This window comes from Megalobrama amblycephala, linkage group LG4, assembly GCF_018812025.1.
Source record: "Megalobrama amblycephala isolate DHTTF-2021 linkage group LG4, ASM1881202v1, whole genome shotgun sequence".
NCBI classification, from domain to species: Eukaryota; Metazoa; Chordata; class Actinopteri; order Cypriniformes; family Xenocyprididae; genus Megalobrama; species Megalobrama amblycephala.
In genome coordinates this window covers 21,883,059-21,910,894 of record NC_063047.1, presented here as the reverse complement: position 1 = coordinate 21,910,894, position 27,836 = coordinate 21,883,059, and the positions used below count along the sequence as shown (strand labels likewise).

Here is a 27,836-nt window from a genome sequence, read left to right as displayed (position 1 = left end):
TATACTGGTACTTACTTTAGTCTCTAAGAATAGCAAACAACTTAAAAATATATTATTTAAAAGTATTATTTTATTTAACAAATAAATGTAAATGAAAGAATTAAAAAATATGAAATAACTCTCATTATGCTCACCAAGGCTTCATTTTTATTTGATCAAAATTACAGTAAAATTGTGTGAAATATCATTACAATTTAAAATCACCGTATTCTATTTCAATACATTTTTAAAATGTATTCAGTGTCATGTGACCCTTCTGAAATCATTCTAATGATGATGATTTGACTGATTTGGTGATCAGCAGTTCTTGTTATTATCAGTATTGAAAACAGTTGTGCTGCTTAATATTTTTGTGTGAAATATTTATTTGCAAGTTCAAAAGAACAGTATTTACTTAAAACAATATTTTTGGACAATGTAAGAGTCTGTCACTTTTGATCTATCTTTCACTTTTCTTCTGCATTCCCCAGTTAATCACATGGCCAGCCTGATACAAGGATTAAAACACTAGCTCTGAACGAGAGGATGAACCATGTAAAGATCTAGGCTTCTGTAATGTTAGATCTGAAGTGTTCTTATTTGTGCATAAGAATCATCCTGAAACATACAATTGCAACAGATAAGCTATTACAGCATGAGAACATCACACCCTGCACTAAAGAACCGCAAAGACCATTTCAGCTCTGGTTAAAAGACTCATGCTTTTTACACCGCAGGAGACGGGAGGGTTCACGACTCAATATTTCAAAAGAGATGAGTGAGAGGCTGGGCTGTCTGGGAAGTGAAAAGGAAAGAAGTGCTTTTAGTAGCGCTGTGAGTCACGAATGAGCAGCGGTAAAGGGAGACTTCATTCCTCCTGTGCTAAGAGCTTCAGATTAGACTCTGGGCTGTTTCTTTGTCAGGCTTTATTCAGGGTTTAGTTCGAGGCTCTCTGCATTTGGGTCAGCTTTCTTTTAAGCAGCTCTTTTTTTGCACTTATGGCAAATTTTTGAGTGTTATTTTTTTAGATTTATATATTAAGCTGGTCAGTTTTGTGAAAGGTCTTGTGCTGGTCCTGCAGATGTTTGGTGCTTTATGTGTAGTAGGTCAGAAATTTTGATCTTGAGTCTACATTTAAGCAATAAAGTAAGAGAGGCCGTGCTGTATTGTCAATAGTCACGACTAAAGGTCCATTGTTAGGCACGACGCTCAGTGCAGTTCAAACACAGCACAACCTTAAGTGACTTATTGATTTTATACTATGTATTATGTAATATATATCTATTAAGCAAATTTATTAAGTGGCTTCCTTCTAGATCACTGACCTAACAGAATGTTGCTATGCAACAGAAATAACAATATGCTTTGAGAGCTCTGCAGTGATACGATGAACAGGTGTTTGATGTCATAGCTGTTACTGTGACTTTACCTTGACTTTAACACTGTTTTAACCAATCAAAAGCCAGGAACGGAACTATTTATTAGTATAATAAGCCCTAAAGTCCTATGGAAGTGCTTTGAAACAGTATTATTCAATGTTTTTATGTAATTTCCACTGAAACAGGAAGTCAGGGCGGGACATATCGAGCGGGACATTTAGTTTACATCACAGCTTGAAAAAGCCACATTCGAATGCTTGTTACAGCCATAGTTATATTAAAAATTCATATTAATTCCCCTTTAGATTTAAAGGGAGGGTATCACACACAGTTTCTGCCAATCTCATGTTAATCTTGAGTACCTATAGAGTAGTATAGCATCCTTCATATTGCCGAAAAGTCTTTAGTTTAATCATATTTATAAAAGATACATACGCTGTACCGAGTATTTCCGAAAACAGCCGAGCGCCTGGAGGCGTGCCCTGTAAGTGGAGCTAGAGTCACGAGTATGTTCATATTGTTTACCTTATATGCACTTAGGCGCCTATTGCCAACAGTTTTACTCACCACCTGTGGTTCTGACTTATGACTGGGATCATTACCGCTGTGACCGCTCCATCTTTCAGTTTCAAACGATCTGTAAATCCAGTGTAGAACTGGGCCTTGTTTATAAAACCATAAGCGCCGATCCTGAGGGCTCGAGCAGCCACGGAAAAACACGAGATATTCTCCATTCATTTTAACCAATAAAAAAGTGATTGCAACTATCAGTCCCTATGGTAATTTTAATAACAAATAACGAGAGCGCATCAATGTAATGCGAGAGCACTACTCTCTCAGCTCCACCGAACCCTGGGTTCTTTGGGAAGCAACGTGTGCACGCACGCCCTTCCGGGAGAAGTGCCCGTACAAGGAATTCCGCCTCCATTTATTGTACGTCACTCATGCCAATACTTGGGGGGAAAAAATCAGAATCCTGTGACGATTTGGAAGAGAACATTTGGAACAGAAATACTCAGTCATACGTCCAACTCATGTTTTGAAACTTTGGCCATGTTTAGCAGAGAAACCAACTCTATAACAGTGTAAATAAGTCAGAATACATTAAATAAGATTATACCCCCCCTTTAATGTTACTACAGCAAAACATAATTTTGTCATAATTTTGAGTAAAGCTGATAATGTAATTTGAAAAGCATGTAATTTATGTTAGTGCATGCATAGCTTATCTTTTTGACTCACCATTGCTGTTTATAACGCAGAGGATGTCTAACCATTTATGATATTTGATCTCCATATCGCTCTAAAATACTGAATTCTGAATTCCGAATACGCTCTGTGGTCTGCGCCGACTCGCGCAAATGATTCACTCAGTGCTGTTGTGTCTTTATTGGGATCTCCAGTAGTTTGTTGTTGTCTCGTCTATTTCTTTTTCGACTGTGAATCAATGGGCCAGGGCAGTTTTGACATCTTGTGGAAAAACTAATTTAGTGAAGAAAATAAAAGGTGCTTGTACAAACTGAGCCTACAGAGTATGCGTGGTTATGAAAAATATGCAGTTACAGTATGTGCATACTGTGATAGTGATTAAATTGATCACATACACTGTACACACATTGTAGCGCACATGTAAAAACTGAAGTAAACTTCTGGCTTTAGAGTGAACGGTTTTTGTCAACTATGTGAAGATAAAGAGCGATTATCTTTTGCCCGCCTCTTTTCATCCCATTCTATTACCCTTTTATTCCCACAGTTCTTCAGCCGGCACCAAACCAGGCAGTTCAGAATCTTTCAGATGTCCGCATGACGTTCTCTCGCCACAGACCGGCCAACATTCCGTCTCCTCCGCCCCTCATTCCCACCTCCAAACCAACAGACAAGCCCTCCTTCATTCAGGGGGGCTCCATTTCACAGGTAAGAGTTTTCGTTGTTTTTCTCTCTGTAACAAATATATGATAGTGCTTCCTTATTTGTTTATTCAGCTCATACAGGCTGTTGGTTGTTATTTAAGACTTGTGGTGCTTCTGCTGAGTTTAAAAGCTTCCGACATATAATGGGATCAAGGCAGAGGATCAGTAGTTTTCTTGGTATTCCATTCTGACTTGTGTCTTCTTCCGCCCATGCCCTTCAGGGAACGCCAGGAACATACCTTCCATCTCAAACGCACGCAGTGTACGTACCGGAGGTAGTCAAGACCACAGGAGGATCAATCTCACTCGGCTTGCCAAGACAGCAGGACCCTGCCAAACCTGGTGAGAGGCAAATGAGAGATTCAGAGAGTAAAAATACACTTTTATACTGCAGTCAAGCTCAGCTTAACTAGTCTTTCAAATCGTACTTTCTGTGGTCGAGTTTCGTTATGAAAACCTCATGTGGCCTATGAAATATGTACTCTAAACACCTGATTGTGTTTGTGTGTGTGTTTAGTGTCATATATTAAGCAGGAGGAGTGTTCTCCACGTGGTCAGAGCGCTCAGGCAGAGGGTCTCTTATCCAGAGCTCAGTATGAGGGAGTGGTCAGAGGTGAGTTGACTTAAAATCTACAATAAAATGACTAAAATCGAGAGTTAATCCTCAAAAGTAAATAATCTTACCATTTGAGAGTGTTTTTCCCCCACCCCTGTCATGAATGTGAAAGAGAAGCAGCTCCAGAACATTTGACTACAGACTCAAACACTAACCAGTGTTTTTCTTTCTCTCTTCTGCTTTCAGGAGGACCCATACAGATTCAGGACATGAGAGGGCCACCTGGAAAAGGCCCAGAGGGCGTGACCTTTAGAGGTGGCTCAATTACACAGGTACCTTTTATTATAGGCCTCAGTGGAGTATTTGTTTAATTTTCATTTATAGTTGTGTAGTATTTCTCACTGTTGCTCTTTATAGGGCACCCCTGCCCTGACTCAGTCCAATGTAGCAGCGGATCTCTTGAAAGGCACTATTGCTAAACTGGCCACGGAGGACCTGAGCGGCCCAGAGAAGAGCCGAGCCGAAGCTTATTCTAAAGCTCACGTCATCTACGAAGGCCAAAAAGGACACATCCTCTCTTTTGACGGTCAGAGCCAAATCTGCTTCCCAGTAGGACTGGGTGATATTTAATATTCACGTTATATTTGAGATGACAAATGATTTTTATATTCTTTTGTGTTTTCTGTTATTTTGAATATTGTCAAAAAGCTAAAATTATAGTTATAAAGTGATCATTTTTATGTTATTATGCCTGGCCCTTAGTCATACCGCAGCACAAGTGGAGTCAGTTAATTTCAAGGGCTAAATGACATGTTTGCTAGCTGTACAACAAGAGTTTCTATTTTATGGTGTGCCACAGCCAGAGCTTTTCAGGACTCTTTTTGAAATGGCCAATTGATATTTTTAGTTCATTTTATAATAATTAAATATCCATCTCTCTTTGTTTCCACAGCTATTAAGAACCCTAGAGAGGGCACTAGAAGCCCACGGATGGGGCATGATCTCAAGCGCACATATGACATCATGGAGGGGTCCCGTGGACACCCAGCACGTGAGACGGCACCTTATGAAGGTTAGTTGTGGTTTTTAATGCACTTTCTCTGAGAAGGGTGAAGCACAAAAGCGTTGAAGAAGTGAGTATGCTTGCCAGTGGAGAAGGTTTTTAAAGACGTTTTTCTCTGCCAGGATTGATCAGCAGAGCATTGCCTAGAGAAAGTCCACACGAGTCAAAGGATCGATCCATACTCGCAGGATCCATCATGCAAGGTAATGCGGACCCACCACACTTCCTTCAATCTTGAAAATGTCATTAAAGTTAAAGACTAGTTGTTTTAATATGAAGGATTGTAAATCATTTCAAACAGTAATGCAGGTCCTACTTAGGCTTTTGTTTTAAATGCCAAATATTTCGGAAAGCTAAAAGAACCACATACATTAGAAAACTTTTCATTAGTATTAATAATTCTTTTTTTTATTATTATTTTTATTTTATTTTTTTTTTTACAAGATTTAAGGAAATTTCTACATCTTCTCTCCCTGTGTTTCAGGAACTCCAAGAGCCTCTGCTGAAGTATATGATGAGGCCTCCAAATACGGTAAACAGATCAAGAGGGAAAGCCCACCCATACGCTCTTTCGAGGGAGGCATCACGAAAGGTAAACCATACGAGGGAGTGAACACCATAAAGGAGATGGGCCGTTCAATTCATGAGATCCCACGCAAGGAGACCCAAGATAGTCGCAAAACTCCTGTTCTGGAAGGATCCATTACTCAGGTACAAGATTTGAAGTTGTTATTGTTTCACGCACTGAAATATATTTATGAAGAACATTCAAGTCACATTCAAATCACATTCAGATCAGTCAAAAGGAAGATGGCTTTGAATGTCTTCTAAGAACAATTTCTCTTCATCTCCCTCTAATTTTCTCACCATGCATCGCTTTTTGCCCCCATTAACGCAGGGTATTCCTCTGAAGTACGAGAGCAGTACTGTGAACCCGTCAGCCATCAAGCACAATGTTAAATCTCTGATCACAAGTCCAGTGAAGATCTCACACTCTGCCATTGAGGCGGCCGAGCGAGAGAGGGCCAAGTACGAAGATGTAAAGGCGTCCGAGCGCGTACGGCACACTTCTGTTGTAAACTCTACATCTGTCCTGCGCTCCACACACACAGAGGCGGGAAAAGCTCAGCTCAGTCCAGGCATGTATGACGACAGCAATGCACGCAGAACCCCTACGTACACCAGCACCTCCATATCCAGAGGATCACCCCTACTGCGAGGGCAAGAGGGTATGAATGCCTCATCTCTCATTTTGTCTCCTTTTTATTTCCCCCAAAATGTTTTATTGCTTCTATAACTTGCATCTAGCAGTCAGTTTCACAGGTCATCATACTGATCTTTTTTTCTCAAATAGGAAGTATGACAACAGGTAAACCAGCTTCTCACGAGAGAAAGAGCGCACTGACCCCAACCCAGAGGGACAGTATTCCTGCTAAGTCACCTGTGTCTGGGGCTGACCCTCTTGGCTCTCACAGCCCCTTTGACCCCCACCACAGACCTGTGGTACCTGGAGAGGTGTACCGGACTCACCTGCCACCACACCTGGACCACAGCATCGCCTTTCACCACAGAGTCCTGGACCCAGGTAATTTAAGGCATAATGGGATCTTTCCAGGGACCAGAGTCATGAAAACAAATTAGATTCGAGAAGTCCGGCATAGGTCACCAGAGAGAAGTCTTTTGTCTTCATCGGATAATCCAGTTATGATATTTTGATTAAAAATTGCAAGGCCAAAAAAAATTAAACATTCAAAGATGTATCGTTCACATTAAGATCATATACATTTCATTCAGAATGTCAAACATTTTAATGTCATGCCACTTTTAAAATGTATTTTACATAATACAAAACATTGTACAACCATAGTTGTTTTGTAAATCTGATCCCTGGACTAAGATGTAACCCCATTCTGAAATGCATTACTTAATCAGACTCAGAATGTGGCTACGCTTTGCCTAGGTCTGGAAAATTAATGAATTATGAATTAGTTCTGTTCTGAAACCATGCTACTTACAAACAGGTCTGCAGGAAAAACAGTTCATGCGTCACACACAAAATTAATTGATTGTTCTAAGTAATGGCTCTCTCTTAAAAGCACTACTCCTATCTCATTGGTAAACATCATGTTTTGGTTTTTCAACCTGCTCTCATGCATTAGGTAATAGCATTTCCTGCTCGACTCTACTGTGGCAAATCTGCACCATTGACGTCAAGACAAGAACAGCTGTCTTTTCACCTCTCGTCCTTGTTTTCCTCTGTATATCTCAGCAGCGTACATGTTCCCACGGCAACCGTCACCGACCGGTTACCCCAACACTTACCAGCTGTACACCATGGAGAACACTCGGCAAACCATTCTGAACGATTACATCACCTCGCAGCAGATGCAGGTCATACCGCGCCCTGATGTTGCGAGGGGACTGTCGCCACGTGAACCGTCCATTGCCATCCCATACCCACCAGCTAGAGGTAAGGGGCATGATTGTCTAAGAGCGTTTGTGTGTTTGTGACAGTGAATGACGGGATCAAAGGAAGAATGTAGTCTGTAGATTTTGTGTTTGTGTGAACTAGTGGCAACCTTTTCCAGACCATCAGAAGCAAATGACCCTTAAACAAATTCTATTTGTACGCTGTCAATTCATTGAGTTCAATTCGATTGTAAAATCCAGGGCTGGGGCTGTTCCTTAGATGTCCTCTAGACCCTCCTATTAAGAGGCCCACTTTTTTTCTAGTTACATATGTTCACTCTGCATCCTATTGTAACATCTCCAGGAACAAGGTTACATGTTAGAAGTTGACCTGGGTCTGAGGTGACATTATTTTGCTTATAATGATGGGAAGTTTCATAATAATAGAGCGGATTCAAGCTGAAGGAGTTTAACCCTCAGACCCTTAGCATGTACGGCTGTCTAAATTTCCAAAATACATTGCTTCATGTTGCTAGTTCTGATTTTGATTTGCTTAGATTAAAAAGCTTGTGGAAAACAGCTTTCAGCCCTGACCTATCCTGTTATTTTTATGTCATTGAAATCCTTTGATACATTATTATTGAGCTCATTCAAATTTTTAAATTCTTCTAGTGTGTTAGTCATTAGATGTCCCTAGAAGATCATTAGAGGGTGTTGGCTTTTTAAGTAAAGTTGAAGCTGATTAGTTGTGGATGCTCACCCTCTGGCCCTTTGCTTCTGTCTGTAAAAGGAATAATTGATCTAGCCCAGATGCCACCTACCATCCTGTTACCTCACCCTGGGGGGACAGTTTCCCCCTCCCTGGACCGCATCTCCTACATCCCTGGACCTCAGACCCCTTTCCCTCCTAGGGCATTCAACCCTGCCTCCATATCTCCAGGTGAGGATCCCACCCCTCCTCTCCTATCCAACACCTGAACTTCCCCTTCCAGTCCTGGTGGTGGTGGTGCTTTAGAAACTCGCCCTTCGCTGCTGCTCTGAGATCAGTTTTGCTGTTTTAATCAAGAGCTTTCTTCCAATTACAACTAACTTAAAGCCATTTTCTACATTGCTATGGTGGCAGTGCGCTACTACTAAATCTACAGTGTCATGGTAGAAGGAAGTACATTTCACCTGATTTGTGAGTTAGTCTGAATTTATTGTGATGACTATGTAATAATACAAAAAACGTTCTAAAATCTGTACCTGATCTCGAATCATAATTAAAAAAAAAAAAAAAAAACTCAGCACCAGACAGACTCGATAAAATTAGTCCTGAGTCCAGCTGACCCAATTCCAATTCCAATTTTTTTTTTTTTTTACCCATCTGGACCTAAATGTTAAAAGTAGTGCAGCCTGTACAGCCTACAGCCCTGTATCCCCCAGGTGTGTGTTTACTTTTTCAGCTGGGTAAAACAGACCAAAATGACAGAGATGACAAGTAAGAAACGCCATGGCAGGTGTAGATTTAAAGGTTTGCCCATCTTCCTGAAATTCATCTTTCAATGTTTACATTAGCTAAGTTTTTATGTTTTTATATCATGTTGCCAGATAATGTAGCCTATACTTTGTCAAAAATGTGGGAGAATGTTTTTAATGGATTCTCAAAAATTGAAAATATACAGTTTATTTAATTTTTGTTGCTGGCATCAGCTGCATTTAGATGATTTTTTGTAATCGATGTCTGGCAACAGTACAGTTTTTTCACTTAGGTGATCAATTCTAAGTAAAAAAAAAAAAAAAAAAAAAAACTTGCTCAGCTTTGTTGCATGTCAAATGAAAAGGACATTTCTTTTGAATAATGAGAAGCTGGCATACTTTAAAAGCATTTAGGTCTTCTCAGGTCCATTCAGTATGAGCACATTTATTCAGAATCGCACAGGATCAGAGACTACTAATATCACATCTGACCCATGTCTGAGGCACTTGTCAAAGTTTTGGACACATACCCGCTTGGGTTGGAGCTTGGTATCAGATCAGTGTAATGAATTTAGCAGGCTTCCTGCTGAATTCTGTAGGTGCTAACACATTCTGTACCATTTTGAGGGGTTAGGTCAGAGATTGTATATTATAGGGAGATGAGAAGGTCTGTATCTCTTACCATTGGAAAAAGCGTAACGGCTATCTTAATCACGTGCGGCACCTCTCATCCTATTGTGTAATGGAAGTGACATCAGTGCCCGACGTTCAAAACTCCTTCCCTGCTTACCGCCAGAGCCGGAGCGTTAGCATTAGCTATTACACTTTTTTGGCTAATGGTTGCAGGCTTGCCTTCCAGTGGTTTTGGTTAGGTTGAGCTTATTTAACATTATTTAACAAAGAACGAAGAGAACTGCTGGTATCATTGTCTGTCTGCATGAAATGTTCTAGAATAGATTGTATCTTAAGATGCATGAAGAAATATGTAGGATATTATTTGGAATTAATAAGGCAACGAAAGTCCCAAGCTTCCAATTGTTGCAAGTACTTGCCTACGTCTACCTCCCCTGAGATCCACCTGTGCATGCAGTGTAGGCAAATGTCGGCCTCGGCTCAGTAGTGTCATGTTTAAATCTTGTCTTGGGAATGCAGGTGGTCTTGAGGTGAGTAGACCTTAACAATCTAAAGTTTAGATTGTTAAGATTCTAAACGTCTATTTACACAGCGAACCTAATAACAAAAAGTAATTGCTAGACAATTGCTCTCTGTGTCAATATGCTTTCAGAACTGTTTCATGGCTCCTGTCTGTCTGTGTTGTGCTACAACACTGTTAACTGTGCTGATCTTTTAGCATCATTCTGTGTACTGTCTTTACATACAGTTCGAATCTTGTACAGGAGTGCATACAGTACATACAAATACCTGTTTTTCTTTTAAAAAATAAATCAAGCTTGAGTTGTTGTTTTTTTTTGTTTTTTGATTTTGTTTTGTTTTTTCCCTCTCTTCACGAATACCCCCCTTTTTTTTTTTTTTTTACAGTCAAGGTGCTAGTACCCGTCCCACTTTTGCTGGCACTTCCAACACAGAAAATGGCAGCTTTATTCTTCTAAGACTTTTAAACAAAGACAATGATGAAGCATGTTTATTTGTGAGCAGGTTTTGTAGTTACTGTATATTGTTAGTTATGTCATTGTTTCTCTTGTTGCCATTCCCCCCACCCACAGGAACCAGCACTATTTCAGTGGAAAAGGAATAAAATACTTGCTAATGTGTATTTAATGGGTCAAAGAAGTGTATTAAATAGATCAGTGGTTCCCAAACTGGGGTACGGGAGGTGACAGAGGGGATACGTGAACAAAATGCTGAGTTTTGCCATTCATTCAATATTACCCCACCTTAAAATAACATTAAAACTGAGCATGTATTTCTAACAGGAAAAATGCTGCATCTAGTGTAAAAACAGGAAAATGGTAGTGGCATAAAAAGTAAAATATATGACATCCATTTAAATTCATCTTTTGCGGTCAATACTGACTGCATATGTGCGTCAGAGTGTATTCAGAGTGTATATGATATGTTACATGCAGAAAATGCTGTCTTAGCTCTACTTTATTGCCAATCTTGACGATGTACCTTTTATAAAAGTGGGGATTTAGCACTTACTAGCATAAAGAAGAAATATAGACACAGACTATGTGTAGAGATCGAATTAAGCAAACTCTCTTCAGTTCCCTGTGTGAGTTCTTCTTGTTTTTAATGTTGATCATATATTATACTATTTATATTATATTATTTTTTTTCCGGAATATAACAACAGTTACAAACAAAGAGATAATATTAAGAGACATACATTGTAAATACAGTGTTGTCAGTATTTTTCAACAAAATAGTTCTAATGAAAGCCATTGCAGAATTGTTGTGTCTCCAACACACAGCGGTGTTTCATTAGTGAACAAAGCTATGACTTTGAACAAATTGGGAGAGTCAATTATTCAGTGACCTATTCATAAATACAGCCACTTGCTTCATGAATGAATGAATGAATGAATCACTCATTAAGACAGTATCTTGCCGCCACCTACTGGTGGTTTTAGTTTAATATTTAAAAGTATCACTTCGTTTTTCTCAATTGAAAATGTTTTTTTTTTTTTATTTAAAACATTATCTCATAACATTATTTATGCCACTGTAATTGTTCAGGCCTCTTCTGAACAGGATTAACTGTGTAAGTACATCTAGATGCAGTACAAAATGGCTTTTGTTGATACTGATTTAATTTTTATTGAAATTGTTTTGATTGATACTTTATTGCTTTATTTATTATATTAATAATTAAATTAAGAATTTCATAATTTGACAAACAACACATTTAATAGTGTTAGAAAAAATGCACCTGAAAATCACTTTAAGGGGGCAAATATTGTCCCTTAAAGGATTAGTCCACTTTTAAATAAACTTTTCCTGATAATTTACTCACCCCCATGTCATCCAAGATGTCCATGTCTTTCTTTCTTCAGTCGAAAAACATTTAAGTTTTTGATGAAAACATTCCAGGATTTTTCTCCTTATAGTAGACTTCAATGGACTCCAGACGGTTGAAGGTCAAAATTAGTTTCACTGCAGCTTCAAATTGTTCTACACGATCCCAGATGAGAAATAAGGGTCTTATCTAGAGAAACCATCGCTCATTTTCTGAAAAAAATTTAAAATTATATAAGTTTTAACCTTAAATGCTCATCTTGAACTAGCTCTCTTCTTCTTCTCCTCTATTAGAATTCCGGCAGTGTAGACACTGCTAAGCGTATTACTGCCCTCCTCAGGTCAAAGTCTGAACTAATTGTTATATACTATTGAACTAGCATATTGCATATAAAAATTAGTTTAAACTTTGACCTGTGGAGGGCAGGTTAAAACTTATATAATTTTCAATTTTTTTCAGAAAATGTTTCTCTAGATAAGACCCTTATTTCTTATCTGGGATCATGTAGAACAATTTGAAGCTGCAGTGAAACTAATTTTGACCTTCAACTGTTTGGTGCCCATTGAAGTCTACTATAAGGAGAAAAATCCTGGAATGTTTTCATCAAAAACTTTAATTTCTTTTCGACTGAAAAAAGAAAGACATGGACATCTTGGATGACATGAGGGTGAGTAAATTATCAGGAAAAGTTTGTTTAAAAGTGGACTAACCCTTTAATGGAAAAGGTGTGACTGCATGTAAGTGGAAGAGAGGGCGTATGCAGAAGGATGTTAAATGCCTCAAGGGGTACTTCAGTTCACTCTAAAAAGTTTGGGAACCACTGGAATAGATAATGCCAACGTTATTCATATACATTTATTTATCCTCACAATCATTTTGCATCATTGAAATCTTTCTGCTATTCCTAACAGTAACCCAGCTGGCCCCATCCAACTACAGCAAATGTAAAGGGCCCTTTTTATTGTAACCCCAATGTTTGTTTTTGTGTGTTGCCTGTTCTTCACTCCCTACAGGACATCCTGCCCATCATAGTGCCACTGCAGCCATTGTGGAGAGAGAGAGGGAGAGAGAGAATCAGAGAGAGAAGGAACGCGAGAGAGAGAGGGAAAGAGAGAGAGATCGAGAAAGAGAGAGAGATCAGAGAGAACGGGAACGTGCTGCTGTAGAATATATGCGTGGAGGTAAAACTAATTGACGCACAGAAGGAAATTATTGCACCAATAATGATCCATTTTTTTCCATCAATAACAAACTGAGCTATTCTGACTGTTTCCAGGACTTACCACTGTTTATGTTGCAGGTCCTGAGCAGCCTGGCCGACCAGGCAGCCGTAGTTTCCTGCGCTCCACCTCACCCTCTGTGCGAACACAGGAGGGCGTCCTCCAGCAGCGGCCGAGCATCTTCCAGGGCACCAACTCTAAGAGCGTTATTACACCACTCATGTGAGCAATACACTATTCATGACATCAGCCTAATAAATTAATTACTAAAATTTAGTATGCACACATTAACTTTTTGTATTATATTAACTTTTATTGTAGAATTCAAGAACTATCTGCCCAATTCAAAGCTACCTTACATATTAAAAATTTTAGAAAAGATGGTTTCTGCACAGTTAATGTCGTTTTTAGGGAAGAATGAGGTTTAAGATAAATTTTGATCAGGTTTTAGGGTGGGTTACAGCACAGAAATCTGCATTTTTTTTTAAAGGTTCATTGTGTACATTTTAGGAGGATCTATTGACAGAAATGCAATATAATATACATAACTATGTTTTCAGTGGTGTATAAAGACCTTGCATAATGAACCGTTATGTTTTTATTACTTTATTACACCGCTGGTCCCCTTACATATTAAGTCGCCTTTTTGCGCCAGCATGTTTCTACAGAAGCCCTAAATGGTTAAACTGCTCTACAGAGCTCGTTTAGTCACTATGTTGTTGTTGTTCTTCATTGTTTTTAGAGGCAGCTTGCATCATCACTGCATTGAATACACACAAAGTAGTAGTAGTAGTCTTCGGTTTATTAGAAGCAGAGATCGTTCTTTGTTAGAAGTAAGAAGAAACTTCATTGCTTGCCTGGCTCTGCTGTCTCAGACAACGACATCTTTATCCTTTGTTGGTCACCGTAGCTTCTCTGTGCGTCGAAAGGGAGGGGTGAGTCGTGGACTGGGCAATTCACAACCTCACTGCTACATGCTGCTAAAATTTAAACACTGCACCTTTAAAAGTCGTGAATGACCTTCGCATAATCAGAGTTCCAAGTAGCTGCAGCCCTGATTTAACTGGACTTGAGCACAGTAGACCATGTGATTCTTATAAAACACTTATCACATTTTGTTGGGATGCATGGGTCTGTTTTAAAGGGGTTTATTTCTAATCTAGAGAACAGATAATTTTCAGTAAAGCTTGGTGCATTTTCATCATCGGCACCCGTTCCTTGTGGGTTATCACAGGGTTCTGTTATTGAGCCTATTTTTTCTTTTTGCATATGCCACCTCTGGGCTTGATTTATTTATTTATTTATTTGTTTGTTTGTTTATTTGAATGTGGCATGTTTTACCACTTTTATGCTGATGAAACAAATTTATATTTCTTTTGAAACCAGGAGGTAATTGTTTTTAATTGATTCTTGTCGTATTTGGCTTTATGTGGTTAGGGTTAGGGCACACCTGCAGTTAGTTCAGAACACAACGGCCAGGCTGTTTCTGAGCTCATCGCTCTTCGGCAAACATCTAGATCATTTAGAGCAACTAACAAGCTGCTTTTTATTATTCCACAATTGTATTTAAGGCTTAAAAGGTGTCAAGCTTTTGCTGTTGCGGGTCTGAGGCTCTGGAATAGCCACATGAAATCAGAGCAGTCACAACCATCAACACTTTTAAAGCTTGTGGAACAAAAATATATATATATATTTGATTTTTCATTAGCTTTTAGGGAATAGGGCTGGCTTGTGTGTGTGTTTTAAGCGATACTTTAGATGGTTCATTTTGTTTTTTTTGTTTTATTGTATTTAATGTGTTTGTATGGTGATTTGTACAGCATGTGCAGTTGTTATATGCTTTATAAAAAATTAAATGATTGCAATAACGTACTGTATTATAAGCTTACGTAGTTTTATAGTTTATTAATTGTATATTAATTTATATTAGCTTTTAAATATATAATAAAAATATAAATCATTTTTATTTAGTTTTTATTATTATATTTTTAGTCAATGTTGTGGTTGTTGATTTGTAGATTTTGAAATTGTTTTGTTTTTTTTTTCCTAGTAAATGTCCAACTCTGTTTTGCTTGTCCAGGCAAATGCCCTCACAAGCAGCTGCAGCTCAAGCCAACTCCCGATACAGCAATGCAGCTGATGCCCTCGCCGCCCTGGTGGACGCTGCGGCCTCTGCCCCGCAGATGGATGTTGTGAAAGTCAAGGAGAGCAAGCATAATAACGGTAGCTCCCGGGATGATGACATGATGTCATCACGGCGAGCAGCACAGGAGTCACAGGAGGTGGAGCGCCGTTCCATGCAATCACCATATGGGGATGTGTCACTTCCTGGTGGGAAACCTTCCCATCCTGTGTATGCAGAGGGTGGAGGAGCTTCAGGGAGCAAAGAGAAAGCCCCACCCACAAAATCACGCATGGAGGAGGAGCTGCGCACACATGGGAAGACCACCATAACTGCTGCAAACTTCATTGATGTCATCATAACGCGCCAGATTGCCCCAGATAAGGACTCCCGTGAGAGAAGCTCACAGAGCTCTGACTCCTCCAGCAGCAGTGAGTGTCATCAGATATTAATTTCGTCCAATAATGACCAGTATTCATGTAACACTATACAGTTCATAACTGACATTTACACTAATATTCAAAAATTTGGGATCGAAAAGATTTTTAAATGTTTTTGACAGACGTCTCTAATTTATTACTGTGATGGCAAAGCTGAAATTTCAGCATTATTACTCCAGTCTTCAGTATCACATGATCCTTCAGATCCTTTTTCAGGATTCTTTGATTAATAGAAAGTTAAAAAGAACATAGTTTTGTAACATTATACATGCCTTTACAGTCTTTTTTGATCAATTTAATGTATCCTTGCTGAATAAAAGTGTTGATTTCTTTCAACAACAAAATTCTTTTTTTGAATGTTTAAAAGTAATGTGCATACTGCAGAGTAAACAGGAAACTATCGCCGCAGTCTCACCATAAGCTAGATTTGTGGCACAGACATCTTTATATCCTGCTCAGAGGCAAAAGAATGATTCAAGAAATTAGACAACTTGAAAGACAAGGCATAAACATAGGGATTTACTCACAGAAGGCATTAACAGGACACCTAATGGGATGACCAGTGTCATTGAGGCCATGAGACCTAATAGTCTTAGGACACAACCTGTGGTCGAGCTGGACCTGAGACTGACAACAGTGACAAACCCCTGACCTCATATTTGACAGGGTAATTCCATTATAGGGAGTGTCGTTCTTAACACAAGAATGAAATTTTGTTCTCTTTCCAAAGTGACTTGCTTTAAAGTCTGTTAGAAGCATGCCAACTTCTGTGTAATCTAATCAGTTTTTATGCCACATTGGCTTGGTGGAGCCAAAATACACACTTCAGCTTTAAATATTCACATGGATATTAACAGATTTTAACAACAGAATTTATTTATAACAATTTCAATTTCAAGTCACATTAATTTTTTTTTGGGGGGGGGGGGGGGGGGTATTTGGAAGTAGGTTGAAATAGTAGGTGTATATGGCACACCCTCTCTCAAAACAAACCAGCTTTATTTATTTACAAGGCTATAACAGCATTTCTGCATGTCCTTTAGTGTCATCCAGTCGTTATGAGGCTCAGGGTGGAATTGAGGTGATCAGCCCAGCTAACTCTCCAGCCCTGAGAGAAGAGAAGAACGAAGGACCTTTCCCATCAGAAAAGAGCTCTCAGCCACCCACAGGTGAGACTTCAAACCCCTGATGTCTCCACAAGCCAGGAAAATGAGCATCTGTTTGATCAAGATGGGGTGAATCTCATGAAATCATTTAGAAACATACCCGGGTTATATTACACCACCAAAAATATATATTTATATTTTTTAGATATTTTGGCTTTGTAACTTTATTTATCTTACACCCAACTTCTCATTAATGCAAAGAAAATCTCATTCATATTACTGTAATGTGTAAAAAATATTGATATTATGTAGCATACATTCATTTCTTGTACACTGCTTTTAATTTAAAATCATTAATTTTTTTTACTCCGTTATAGAGTTGTCAAAAGTGCTGACTTCAGTACCAATCGATACTGAAGTTTTAAAAATGTGAGGCTTTGAGCGTTGTTGAGCAGATCCGTACACACCTCTGATCGGCACACTCTGTTGACGCACTCATCGGATATGTCTGTGATTGGCTACAATGATCAACGCATGGGAGCGTTTGAAAGCACACGGATGTGTTTGAATTTGAAAGCAGGCGTCTATCAGCGGACTGGTCTCAGTGAAGAGCGCCATTGATAAATATTTACAACATTTTTGAAGCGTTGATCATTGAAGCCAATCGCAGACCTATCCGATGAGCACGTCAACACAGTGGCCAATCAGTAAATGCTGTTACAGTACAATAAGTGCTCTTACAGAAATGACAATCACAATTACTAATAATTGAACTTAATAATAAAAAAATAAAAATAAATTTGGAAAATTCTTTGGAAAATTATTTTTGTGAGGTTTCCCCTAGGGTCATTTCTGTCCATTCTTTGACCTGATCTTGTGTTGTGTAGGAATGAGGTTTGACATTAACCGGTACAGGACATCAGGAGATTCAGGACCTTCTGCACCCCAGCAGCCTCCCTCCTCACAAGCAGACAGTTATGGGCCCGTTCCTAAAACACACCGCATCATGACCCTCGCTGACCACATTTCAGTAAGTCACATTCATGCTCCTGATGCTCATGTCACATGTCACACCTCCTTCATTGCCCTCACTCTCTCTCTCTCTCGCAGCATATCATTACACAAGACTTTGCCAAGAGCCAGGATCCTCCCCCATCATCCAGTTCACTGCCTTCCTCTTCATCCTCCACATTCCAGAGCTCTGGTGTGGGAGGTGTTGTTGGTCGAGTTAAACCCGCTAACCGCTATAGCCCAGAAAACCCAGCTCCAACTACACACCACCAGAGACCACCAAGCAGAGTATCTCCCGAGAACTCTTCTGATAAACCAAGAGCCAGGTACTTATGGACACAAAAACACACTGTATATGAAAGCCAAAATTTTCCTTAAGCAAGTAATTTGGACAGAAACAGCACCAGAATGCATGCACATACACTGCTGTTCAAACATTTGGGATTGGTTGTACAGTTTGGATTTTCTTTTTCTTTTTTTTCTTTTTTTATATATCTGTGTAGGGCGCGATTATAAAAAGAAAGCGTGTGTAATTCATTGGCTACAAGTTTCAGAATAACTGACATCTCTTAAAGCCCCTTTAAGTAATCTTAAAGTACCCCATTATGCTCTTTTGAATATTACCTTTCATGCAGTGTGTAATATAGCTGATTGTTAATGAAAATTGTCTGCAAAGTTTTAAAGATCAAAGTGCACAACAAATAAAGTTATTGTCTGCTAAAAGCAAGAATCGATTCTGAACTGCTGAAACGAGTCGTCAGCAATTCCAGTCTCACGTCCTGTTACAAACTTACATAACGTACATAATGTAACAAATTTGCATAATGCCAGCCTGTGGTCTTCATTGGCTGCCCGCGAACGACGTCTAATTTAACCTGCCCTCTAGTTGTAGCTGAGGCCTGGAAGAGTTTGGTTTGTGATGTTGACATGTCAAAAAGACACATTTGAAACAGAAAAACTGACACCATCATTCAAATCACTGAATATCAATTGCTGAGGAAACCTCCAGAGCTGAAATTCAGATATGGTCTGTCTTTCTCAGGCCAGGCAGGTCTCCTGATCGAGGTCGAGGGCTGGTCGAGGGCAGCTATGAGCCCATCTCTCCTCCTCAGGGTTATTCTGGGATGGATAAACAGGAGGCCAGTATGCTGCAGAGTCAGAGACGAGAGCAGGAGCTCCCTGAACAGAGGTAGTAACTCATTGCCTCTCTGTACTACTATGTGTATGAGCCTTTATTTATTCCTTTTTTAAATTACATTTATTTTTTCAGACTTCTGTTTAGGGAAAAAAAATCACAAATTAAATTAAATTGTAAAGCAAACTGGACTGCCCATGTTATTTTGGGAAACCCAGATTTCCAAACCTGTTCCTCACTGTGTGATCTTTGACCTTTCTTTTGTGTCAGGAATGACTCGCGCTCCCCAGGCAGTGGCAGTTACCTGCCCTCTTTCTTCACCAAACTGGAGAGCACGTCTCCTATGGTTATGTCCAAAAAGCAGGAGATCATCCGCAAAGCAGAAGTCGGTGAGTGACAATGCAAACCCATTTTATCAGAGACCTACTGACATTCAAACTCAAGATATTTACTTCACTGCACTGATACACTGGCGTCTTTTATTCAGACAGTTGCCACCTAATTAGCACCTAATTCTACCTCCCATTTGCTCTTTATCTGAACAGGAAATGCTCAGCCAGGCACAGAGATCTTCAATCTCCCAGCAGTAACATCATCAAGTGAGTTTCACAACTATCAGTATGATTAATTTCACCATAAAGAACGTAACTGACATGCCACTTGCATTTAATGTTTTTCATAGTTTTCCAAATTTTAAATGCTGCTTAAATTATTCTCAATTTGTCCAATATGTGTGTTTGTTATCCTGAACAGGCAGTGTAAACCCTAGAAACCACTCGTTTAGTGATCCAGCCAGTAATCTGGGTCTGGAGGACATCATCAGGAAGGCTCTGATGGGGAACATGGAGGAGAAGCAGGAGGACCAGCAGCAGCAGCAGCTGGGGACAGGAAACACCTCAGGAAGCATGAGCAGTATTTCAGAGAGCCGTCAGGAGGCCAGCCCGTCCCCTAACACAGGTTCATACTGTAAATACACTTCAATGAACATAGCTTTATCTTAAACAGAACATTGTGCAGTGCTTTGTGGCCCAGCTTATTACCCACGAAAAAACAGTGTATTGGTCTTTTTGTATGTGATCTTTGTATGATAAAATTACAAGGCTAATACTGGTTGTCATTGGAGAATCACTCTGAATTAGGGCCATCATGATCAGATTTTCACCACACAATTATCATGGGCAAAAGAATTGTCACAATATCAATAGAAATTAACAATAAAAAATAATAATGCTATCAGTCATTCATATTTAAAGGTGCTAAAGAGGATCTTTTCGTCGACTGAGAAACCAAAGACTGTTACTGAGTTTTTGAAATGAGCGCATGCGTAAGAACAACCCCCCCCCCCTCCTTTCAAGGGAACGCCTCCCAAAACTCGTGCACGAGTATTGGAACACGAGTGTTTACCACCGGCATTCGCTGTGTCGTGTTAGTGGATTCATTATGTCGGACTCACCGCAACTCATAATCTGCAGTTGTTACTCCTGTCTCCTGACAAAAACATTGCATGCAGCACCTGTAGAGTGTGGAAAGTTACTGGAGCGCGCAGCCGCGCACGTCTCGCACAAGGAACGTCATGGCAGTGATTGACAAGCCAGAGGGCCAATCGTTTACGTGATGAACGATTGGCTGATGATTTTAAGGCCCTACCTCGTGCACAGATGATGTATATTAATATTATTCCTTTCAGTGCACCTAATAAATAGTCTTTTATCAGTTAGTAAAGACAGTTTCAAGTAATATTGCAAAAATGTATAAAACAAAACATCCTCTTTAGCACCTTTAAATGTATTTTGTGTTTTCTCAAAATACCCATAAAGGGAGGCAGTACAAACTGCAAAACCATCATTTTGGCACATCCTTCAGACTGTCTAACACCTCTTTTTTTTTTTTTTTTTTTTTACATTTCAAAAAACTCCCACACTGGCGAGCCAGATGTTTTTCGAGTGCAGGTGGAGTGTCTCGCTTTTGTCTGTTATTTCCTCCGTCGTGATCTTGTGTGGCTAGGTACACACTGCATCGTCGTCTTTTCTTTATGATGGGTGGCAACCAATATTGAAGTTGTAGTACTAACACCTACTTAACCTGTCAACCAAATAACTTACTGGCTCTGGATTATTTATATTATCGTATTTGTAGTATCAAACATGATATGGTATTTCTTTTTTTTTTTTCTTTTTTTTAAGTATCAGTTATCATCAATACCAGTATATTGCAAACACCTAGTCTGAATCTTGAACATGTAATTTAAGACCAAACTGGTGATGTCCTTCTGCCTCCACAGCAGGAAAGCAGAAGCTTCAGAGCAAAGCTAGCAGCAGGAAATCAAAGTCTCCAAACCCAGGCCAGGCATACTCTGCCGGAGAGCGGCCCTCTTCTGTGTCCTCCGTTCATTCAGAGGGTGATTACCACAGACAGGCTCCCACCTGGGCTTGGGAGGACAGACCGTCATCCACAGGTGAGCTGCTTGATTCTTGATTGTTAGATGAAATGGTTTTGGTAGAGCTACAGTAGTTGAATTAAATGATTGTTTGTTTCTCTCTTTCCTCCTCCTCAGGTTCCATGCAGTTCCCCTATAACCCCCTGACCATGCGCATGCTCAGTAGTACCCCTCCCACCTCCATGGCCTGCCCATCTCCCTCCATGCAGTCCCAGCAGCAGCCACAGGGTGGTGCCTCCGGCCCTGTGGCACCGACGCGCGCGTGGGAGAGAGAGCCGCCGCTACTGTCAGAGCAGTACGAGACCCTCTCGGACAGCGACGACTGAGGCAGGTGACCCGCCTCCCTCTCCTACTCAAGCGTCCATGCCCCACTCCTGTTCACCTTCGCCCTTCTTTCGCTGTCTTTATGAATCCCACTCACTGCCACTCGAGAGTGAGATTCTGCTGGGGAGGAGGTCGTACGTTTGGTGCTACTTTTGTGCCCACTGGTGGTCAGAGAGAGCATTGCAGAGAGCCACTCATTTTCAGGATTGAACTGATGCTTTGATTTTTGGCTTGTTTGGGGATAAGAACTTGAAAAAAAAGTCGTGGAAAAAACTCGAAGAGATGTGGAAAGTCAAATGGATGAAGAACTTGTAAAGAGACTTGTTTGCTGAAAATTTGTTTCTGTAAAGATTTTTTTTTTTGTCTTTAAAAAAAAAGAAAAAAATTCAATGTATGTAAATAGTAACCTTTTGCAGTGTTTTTCATTTAACTAATTTTTTTCTGCATTTTAACATTGCTTTTTAAATTTATCCCAGTTGGATGAATGGGTGGAACAAGACACCGTGGATTTTTGTGGTCAGTCGAGCGAAGAGCATTGAGCTTCCCACATCTGAAAGTTAATGGTCTAATCTAAACGACTCCCAACGAAACGCAAATAGGACTTTGTTTGCTCCATCAGATGTGGACCCTGTCTATGCAGCAATGTTGAGATGTGTTCTGCCCTGTCACTTCAGGGAGGAAGTCACAATCGTTCATCAACTGTTAAAGGAGGACAGGACTAAATGAAAGACGCCATCCGCCTTTTCTGTTGTAGGAGTTTTGTTCACCGTGAAACTTCAGACATGAGATGAATGTTTCTTCTGTTTTTCTCTCGCTTTTCTTTTCGGCTTGGTTCTAATCTTCAGCAGTGGCCTGTTGCAGAACTGTTCAGAGTGTTTGGCCCTACAGTTGAATGTCTGACAGTTTGGCATGACTCGTCATCTTTAATTTGCTAACCGTTCTTGCGGGGCTTTTCATCAAGGTCCGCCACCTTTCCCCAGTAACCCCTTTTCTTTTTGAAGAAAAATATGTTTCTGGAGGGAAATCCTCTATTACTAGTCATAAAGGAGCACATATAACATGTGTATTCTGTCAAAATGTGTGAATTTTTTTCTTCTTCCCCTAGACCACAAAACAAATACAAAGACAAAAAGATGAAGTACCAAACTTGGTACATCTCTGCACCATTGTTGCACTTTTTTTCTTTAGTAATTTTGAGAAGCTTAAAATCATACTACCTTTAATCTAAGTTATTCAGTGTCATGCAGACGTCTGCAATGCTTTCAGATATGTTCATGTTTTGTTCACTTACTCCATCTGCATCTTCAACTCTTGGAAATTTGACTTTTTTTTTTTTTTTTAACTTGGATTAAGCATATACAGTCGGTACCATTTATCTCAGCTGCTGCACTCGTTCAGAGATCTAAGAATCTCTGTCTGAAAGTGAATAAGCTCAATTTTAGTGCAGAAATAGTTGAATGGGATGAAAGCTAATGGAGGTCCCTGATATCTGAAGGCATCTCTTGATCCTGCTTTTTTCCTCTTTATGTGCTTCTGCTTTGTTCAAATAACACCACCAGTCTGATCGTTATTTTCATATAATGGTTTCATTTTCTTCAGAAGTTTTAAAAACAATGTTGAGCTCATGTTAGGATTTTTTTCCACATTCTTTCTTTTTCTATGATTTTCAGCATCAATGTTATATTCATCCTGTTTGAACGGGATGTCAAGTGTTTACAATGGCGTTGACAAAAATGGTGAAACTTGAATCTTAAAGACAATTAAAATTGCTCATCATGTCAGTCTATTTTCCAGTTTAGCTTTGCAAGGGTGACTTTCTTTTTTTTCTGGTCAGTTCAGAATCAAGACTTGAAAAAAAATAACTTGTCCCCTGATTTTGAAATCCAATGTTTGTATCACTCTGTCTCCTCAGTAGTGGATGAGAAATGTGCAGACCAATCAATAAAGTAGAACAGAGCTCCACTTCTCTGAAACATACAGCGCTGTATCTCCCGTCTCTGCTGCTTTTCTTTTCCAATTAACTACCAAAAAAATATTGGAAGTCCAACATATATTATTGACAGAGGATTCCACAGCAGAAGGAAAGTCATACTGGATTGGAATGACATGAGGGTTAATAAATTACGACATTTTTTCAATTTTGGTTGAACTATTAGTTCTCTTGCATCAGCTACATTCATCTTACAGCAGAAGTGAAAAAGTTGTGACCACTAAATCAAGACAGTTGGCTTCCCTAATTTGTATAAATGCATGATATATAGAGACTAGCTGATGGTCCTGTTTAGTGGCCTGGGTTTTTTCTCCTATGTGAGCACTTGCACATGCTTCTGTCTTCACTGACTGAGTGGAAACATCTTCATTTATATGTAATTTGACGCTCTATACATTGAGATTGAGTCATTCAGGTAAGCGTTCTTGTAGTTCAAACAGTAGATAACAGTGCTGGCAATGCCAGGGTTGATTCTCAGGGAATGCAAAAACTGAATGAAAACATACTTTGAGTGAAATGTACTATAAGTCACTTTTTAGTGGCTTGCATGTAAAGTAATTTTATTTTAGTACATTTTATTTCTATAGCCCCTTTCTAGAGCAAACATCACAAAGTGCTTTACATCCAAAAAATAAAAAGGAAATGACAAAAGAATGAAGTTTTAGAATAATTACAATTGAATTTGACATTACTGCCATGTTGCTAACAAAACACTTTTATACAAGATGTATTTATTCAGGATTTGATTTTTAATCCTGTTTAGAAAAATGTCAGATAAAATCTAATGTGTATGATTATTAGCTGTTGTAAGGGTAATTATTGACTCTTCTGAGGTAAATGAATAATAATGTTGTAGATATAGAGCTGTTGCTTTATATAGGTGTACATGCCAATAGTAAAATCTGATTGGTTGAACACAAAAAACTCAGTTGCTTCTAAGTTACTATGGTGATAAACACTGCTAAAAGCTGAGCCACTTTTATGGTGCCTAAAACCCAGGGTTGGTACAAACTAAACTGAAACGTACCTGCTATCACCTTAAACTGGCTTCATGGAATAGGCCCCAGCTGTCTTAGGATCAAACCTGACCAAGTTCAAGTGTTGTCTGGAGTCTGGAATCAGATTAATGCAATTCAGGAAGTGCGTTTACGGGAAGTGACACACTTGACAAATTCTCAGCTCGCTGCACTTGGACTCAGTGTTGTTCAGCTGCATCTTCAGTGATCAGATGAGACATGAAGCTGTTTGAACTGTGTTTGTTGTGCTGCTGCTGCTTTCTAGTGTATGTTAAAGGTCAGTAAGTTCTCTGAATGCGTTAAGTATGATATCATTTATACGCTTGTTTCATGTTTATTTTCTGTATTATATATATACTTGACCTTTATTGCACTCCTTGTTAGTTTTATGTTTTTAACTTTATCAACTCTTCTCTATGTCCAATCTTTTCACACAGGTCATAATGTGTGTCAACAGAAGCTCATTTCAAGAGTCAATTTATCCACAGAACTGCAGTCTGAAATCACGCTGCCTTGCCTGTTTGAAGCAGCTCTCTTTGGATCAAACCTGACCATGAGTTTAGTTGCTGTCTGGGCTCAGATTAATACAACAGTTGAATACATTGTAGAGATCAACGTAAATGGTCTGGAAAGCTTCTGGAATAACAGAAATGGTAGAATTCAAGCATTTCGTGATCGCTCTGGCTCTGGAAACTTCTCCATCCTGATCAGTAATGTGCAGCGCTCTGATCTTGGTCTCTACCACTGTGAACTGTTCAGAGAGACTAACTGTTCTCTGGGCTATAGACAGATCAGTGAGTATCTGAATTATAACTCTTTACAAAAACTATTAGTGTGTATAAACACGATTTAAAAGTGTCATGAAAAGTGGATGATTTTCTGATAGTTTACATCTTTTTGATCTTGATCAGGTCTCAGTCTTGTTGAGTTTTCACAGCTTAACTGGCAGCTCATAGTTGCAGGAGGAGGAGGATTTCTGCTTCTCTGTCTGATCACTGTGTGTGTTTACTACACATGGACGAAACGTGAGTCTGATTGCTGTGCAATGAGACCTGGTGAGCTAATTGTATTAATATTATATGACAAACCTGAAAGACAATTAATACAACACTTACGCTACTACAGCACAATGTAAAATTGCAGACTAACTTGAACAAGACAAGTAAAAGACCAGCAATGTGTGATGACTAAAACTAATTCTGAGCAAGATTGATGTCATTCAAGACCCTTTGAAATAGTTTGCAATACAATTCTAACTCAGCTGCTCTAGAATGGGTCTCAGAGATGTTTTTGAATCTGGAGAACATATGGGACAAAGCTTCATATCATGAACATTTTCTCTTTAAATGTTCTTTCAGGTCCAACAGTTGATGAGATGACATATACAACAATTGTCTATAAAGCACTGCCATGAAAGCAATGGAACAGTTATTTCATATTCAAAGATGTGTATAAAGTAGCCTGTCATCTATATACTGTTTAGGATTGCATATACCCTCAGTGACCACTTTTTAAACTTTTATAATAGGAACAGGTGGGTGGGTTACATTTGACAATACATTTTTTTTAATTTACACCCTTATTTGCCTAAATAATTAATTAAAGCTGAGATATTAACTGCAAATCCAGGGTGGAAATTAAAATAACAGCCACTTCAGAAAGTCACAGTTTTGTCATATTTTAAATGCAGTAGTTAAATACATAGCTTCAAAATATTTTTTCAGCAGTTCTGTCTTTCTTATTTCTTTTTGCTCTAGATGGGGGGGGAAGCAAAAACAGAAAATGTATGCAAGATCATATATATGAATAGTCAAGTAATTTAGATATATTTACTGGTAAAGCAAATTTTTCAAACTAAAAAAGTTAAACATTCTATCACATGTATGATTTTCTCAATACGGCAAAAGCAATTTTCTTTTTAATGATTCTTTAAAGATCAGGGGACGTATTCACAAAACATCTTAAGGCTAAAAATAGCTCCTAACTTGCCGATTTAGGAGAAACTCTTAAAAATAATGGCCGTGTCAGTCCTAATTTTAGGAGTCCTAATTTTGCTCTAAGAGTATTTCACAAAGCATTTTAGCGCTAAAACTAGCTCCTAAGTCTGTGAAACGTTAGGAGTAGTCAAGAGGACTCCTAAGTCACTAAGACCAAATCGCAAACAATCCTAATCCACCCAAAGACACTGAATACCATTGAGGCAATAGCAATAGAGCCTTGGGTGCTGAACCTTTTCTTCATAAATGCAATACATTTTGATTTATAGGTTCGAATCTATGATGAGACGCCAAAAATAAATCTTTAACAAATAAATAAATATTGTCTGATTACCTGTGGCAATGGTTTTCATGAGTTCACACTTACAAATGATTAAATAGAGTAATAAAATGTATAATAAGCGTATTTGGTGTGCTGTCCAAGGGGATCGAGGGCTCCGAGCTTGGAATTTAGCCCAAACCCAAAGTTCTCCCCGTATCCCCAGCCGAGAGTGAGGAGCGGGTTGGCGGAGGGATGCATAAAACTGTCAAAGTAACTATAAGCGAGTCGGCTCTTATTCCTCCTCTTGTGCTGATTAGAAAGACCGTTTGAATGTGTTCCTCCCAAACTTTGTTTATAAAACATAATTTGTTGCTTGAATTCTGCATTCTCTTGTGATGCAGACATCCAAGAGGCAGACAATTAATTGTATAGTTTAATTAGTGACACTTAGCCTACATTTTAAAAACTTAATGGCAACAATATGGCAACGTTTTATTTTGACTATGGCAACATTTTTATTAAAAAATATTTATTTGAATAGGGCAACATTTGTATTTTAAAACCTTTATTTTAATATGGAAACCTCATTCTACAATATTTCTATGATTAAATCGCTGACTCCTCCCCATCAGCCAATCACTGTGTGTATACTCCATAGCAACGAGGTCAACCCCACCCTTACTCTTAGCTTAAGACTTCAGTCGATTCCTTAGTAAAAGTTTGTCTCGGCAGCTTTGTGAATAGGTTTTAAGAGAAACCTCTATGATAATAACTTTTACTGCTATTTAGGAGAACTCAATGTTTTGTGAATACGGCCCCAGAATATCAGGGTCTCGACAGCACCAACTTTAGAGTCAATGCCATCTTTGTAACCCAGTTTGTATGAGCTCAAAAAAATAGAAATCATTTTTAATACTATTGAGTTCACAGTGTTAGTACACGGCTCACAGATATTGTATGTCCTGCAAAGTGTATAAGTGTGAGTCAGTAGCATCACCTTAACCATCAAGCTGCAATATGCAACCTGAGGTGATGCAAATGA

General features: G+C 39.0%; 2 protein-coding genes across 19 annotated transcripts in view; both read left to right on the top strand.

The window, feature by feature from the left end:
* The window catches only part of ncor1 (nuclear receptor corepressor 1), a 101,079-nt gene extending 77,563 nt beyond the window's left edge, over nucleotides 1-23,516 (top strand). For 8 of the 18 annotated variants that reach the window (XM_048188300.1, XM_048188297.1, XM_048188304.1 and 5 more), the window contains 24 exons: nucleotides 3,112-3,272; nucleotides 3,490-3,610; nucleotides 3,786-3,881; nucleotides 4,071-4,156; nucleotides 4,242-4,410; nucleotides 4,777-4,896; nucleotides 5,010-5,090; nucleotides 5,372-5,598; nucleotides 5,786-6,116; nucleotides 6,242-6,472; nucleotides 7,157-7,357; nucleotides 8,087-8,236; nucleotides 12,748-12,915; nucleotides 13,035-13,176; nucleotides 15,005-15,507; nucleotides 16,560-16,685; nucleotides 17,510-17,652; nucleotides 17,733-17,959; nucleotides 18,676-18,822; nucleotides 19,039-19,157; nucleotides 19,314-19,367; nucleotides 19,522-19,734; nucleotides 21,050-21,223; nucleotides 21,323-23,516. In XM_048188300.1, the coding sequence (XP_048044257.1) occupies nucleotides 3,112-3,272; nucleotides 3,490-3,610; nucleotides 3,786-3,881; nucleotides 4,071-4,156; nucleotides 4,242-4,410; nucleotides 4,777-4,896; nucleotides 5,010-5,090; nucleotides 5,372-5,598; nucleotides 5,786-6,116; nucleotides 6,242-6,472; nucleotides 7,157-7,357; nucleotides 8,087-8,236; nucleotides 12,748-12,915; nucleotides 13,035-13,176; nucleotides 15,005-15,507; nucleotides 16,560-16,685; nucleotides 17,510-17,652; nucleotides 17,733-17,959; nucleotides 18,676-18,822; nucleotides 19,039-19,157; nucleotides 19,314-19,367; nucleotides 19,522-19,734; nucleotides 21,050-21,223; nucleotides 21,323-21,531 (4,199 nt within the window). In that variant the 3' untranslated portion in view covers nucleotides 21,532-23,516. Of the gene's footprint in view, nucleotides 1-3,111; nucleotides 3,273-3,489; nucleotides 3,611-3,785; nucleotides 3,882-4,070; nucleotides 4,157-4,241; nucleotides 4,411-4,776; nucleotides 4,897-5,009; nucleotides 5,091-5,371; nucleotides 5,599-5,785; nucleotides 6,117-6,241; nucleotides 6,473-7,156; nucleotides 7,358-8,086; nucleotides 8,237-12,747; nucleotides 12,916-13,034; nucleotides 13,177-15,004; nucleotides 15,508-16,559; nucleotides 16,686-17,509; nucleotides 17,653-17,732; nucleotides 17,960-18,675; nucleotides 18,823-19,038; nucleotides 19,158-19,313; nucleotides 19,368-19,521; nucleotides 19,735-21,049; nucleotides 21,224-21,322 lie in introns of those variants that run through there. The other 10 variants (XM_048188313.1, XM_048188302.1, XM_048188306.1 and 7 more) reach the window with 8 other exon arrangements.
* A 150-nt stretch (nucleotides 23,517-23,666) lies between these two features.
* Nucleotides 23,667-26,600, top strand: LOC125267041. Its single transcript, XM_048188316.1, has 3 exons — nucleotides 23,667-24,812; nucleotides 24,973-25,329; nucleotides 25,447-26,600. Exons 1-3 carry the CDS (start codon nucleotides 24,755-24,757, stop codon nucleotides 25,668-25,670), a joined length of 639 nt encoding a protein of 212 aa, XP_048044273.1. The 5' UTR covers nucleotides 23,667-24,754; the 3' UTR covers nucleotides 25,671-26,600.
* Nucleotides 26,601-27,836: the final 1,236 nt, after the last annotated feature.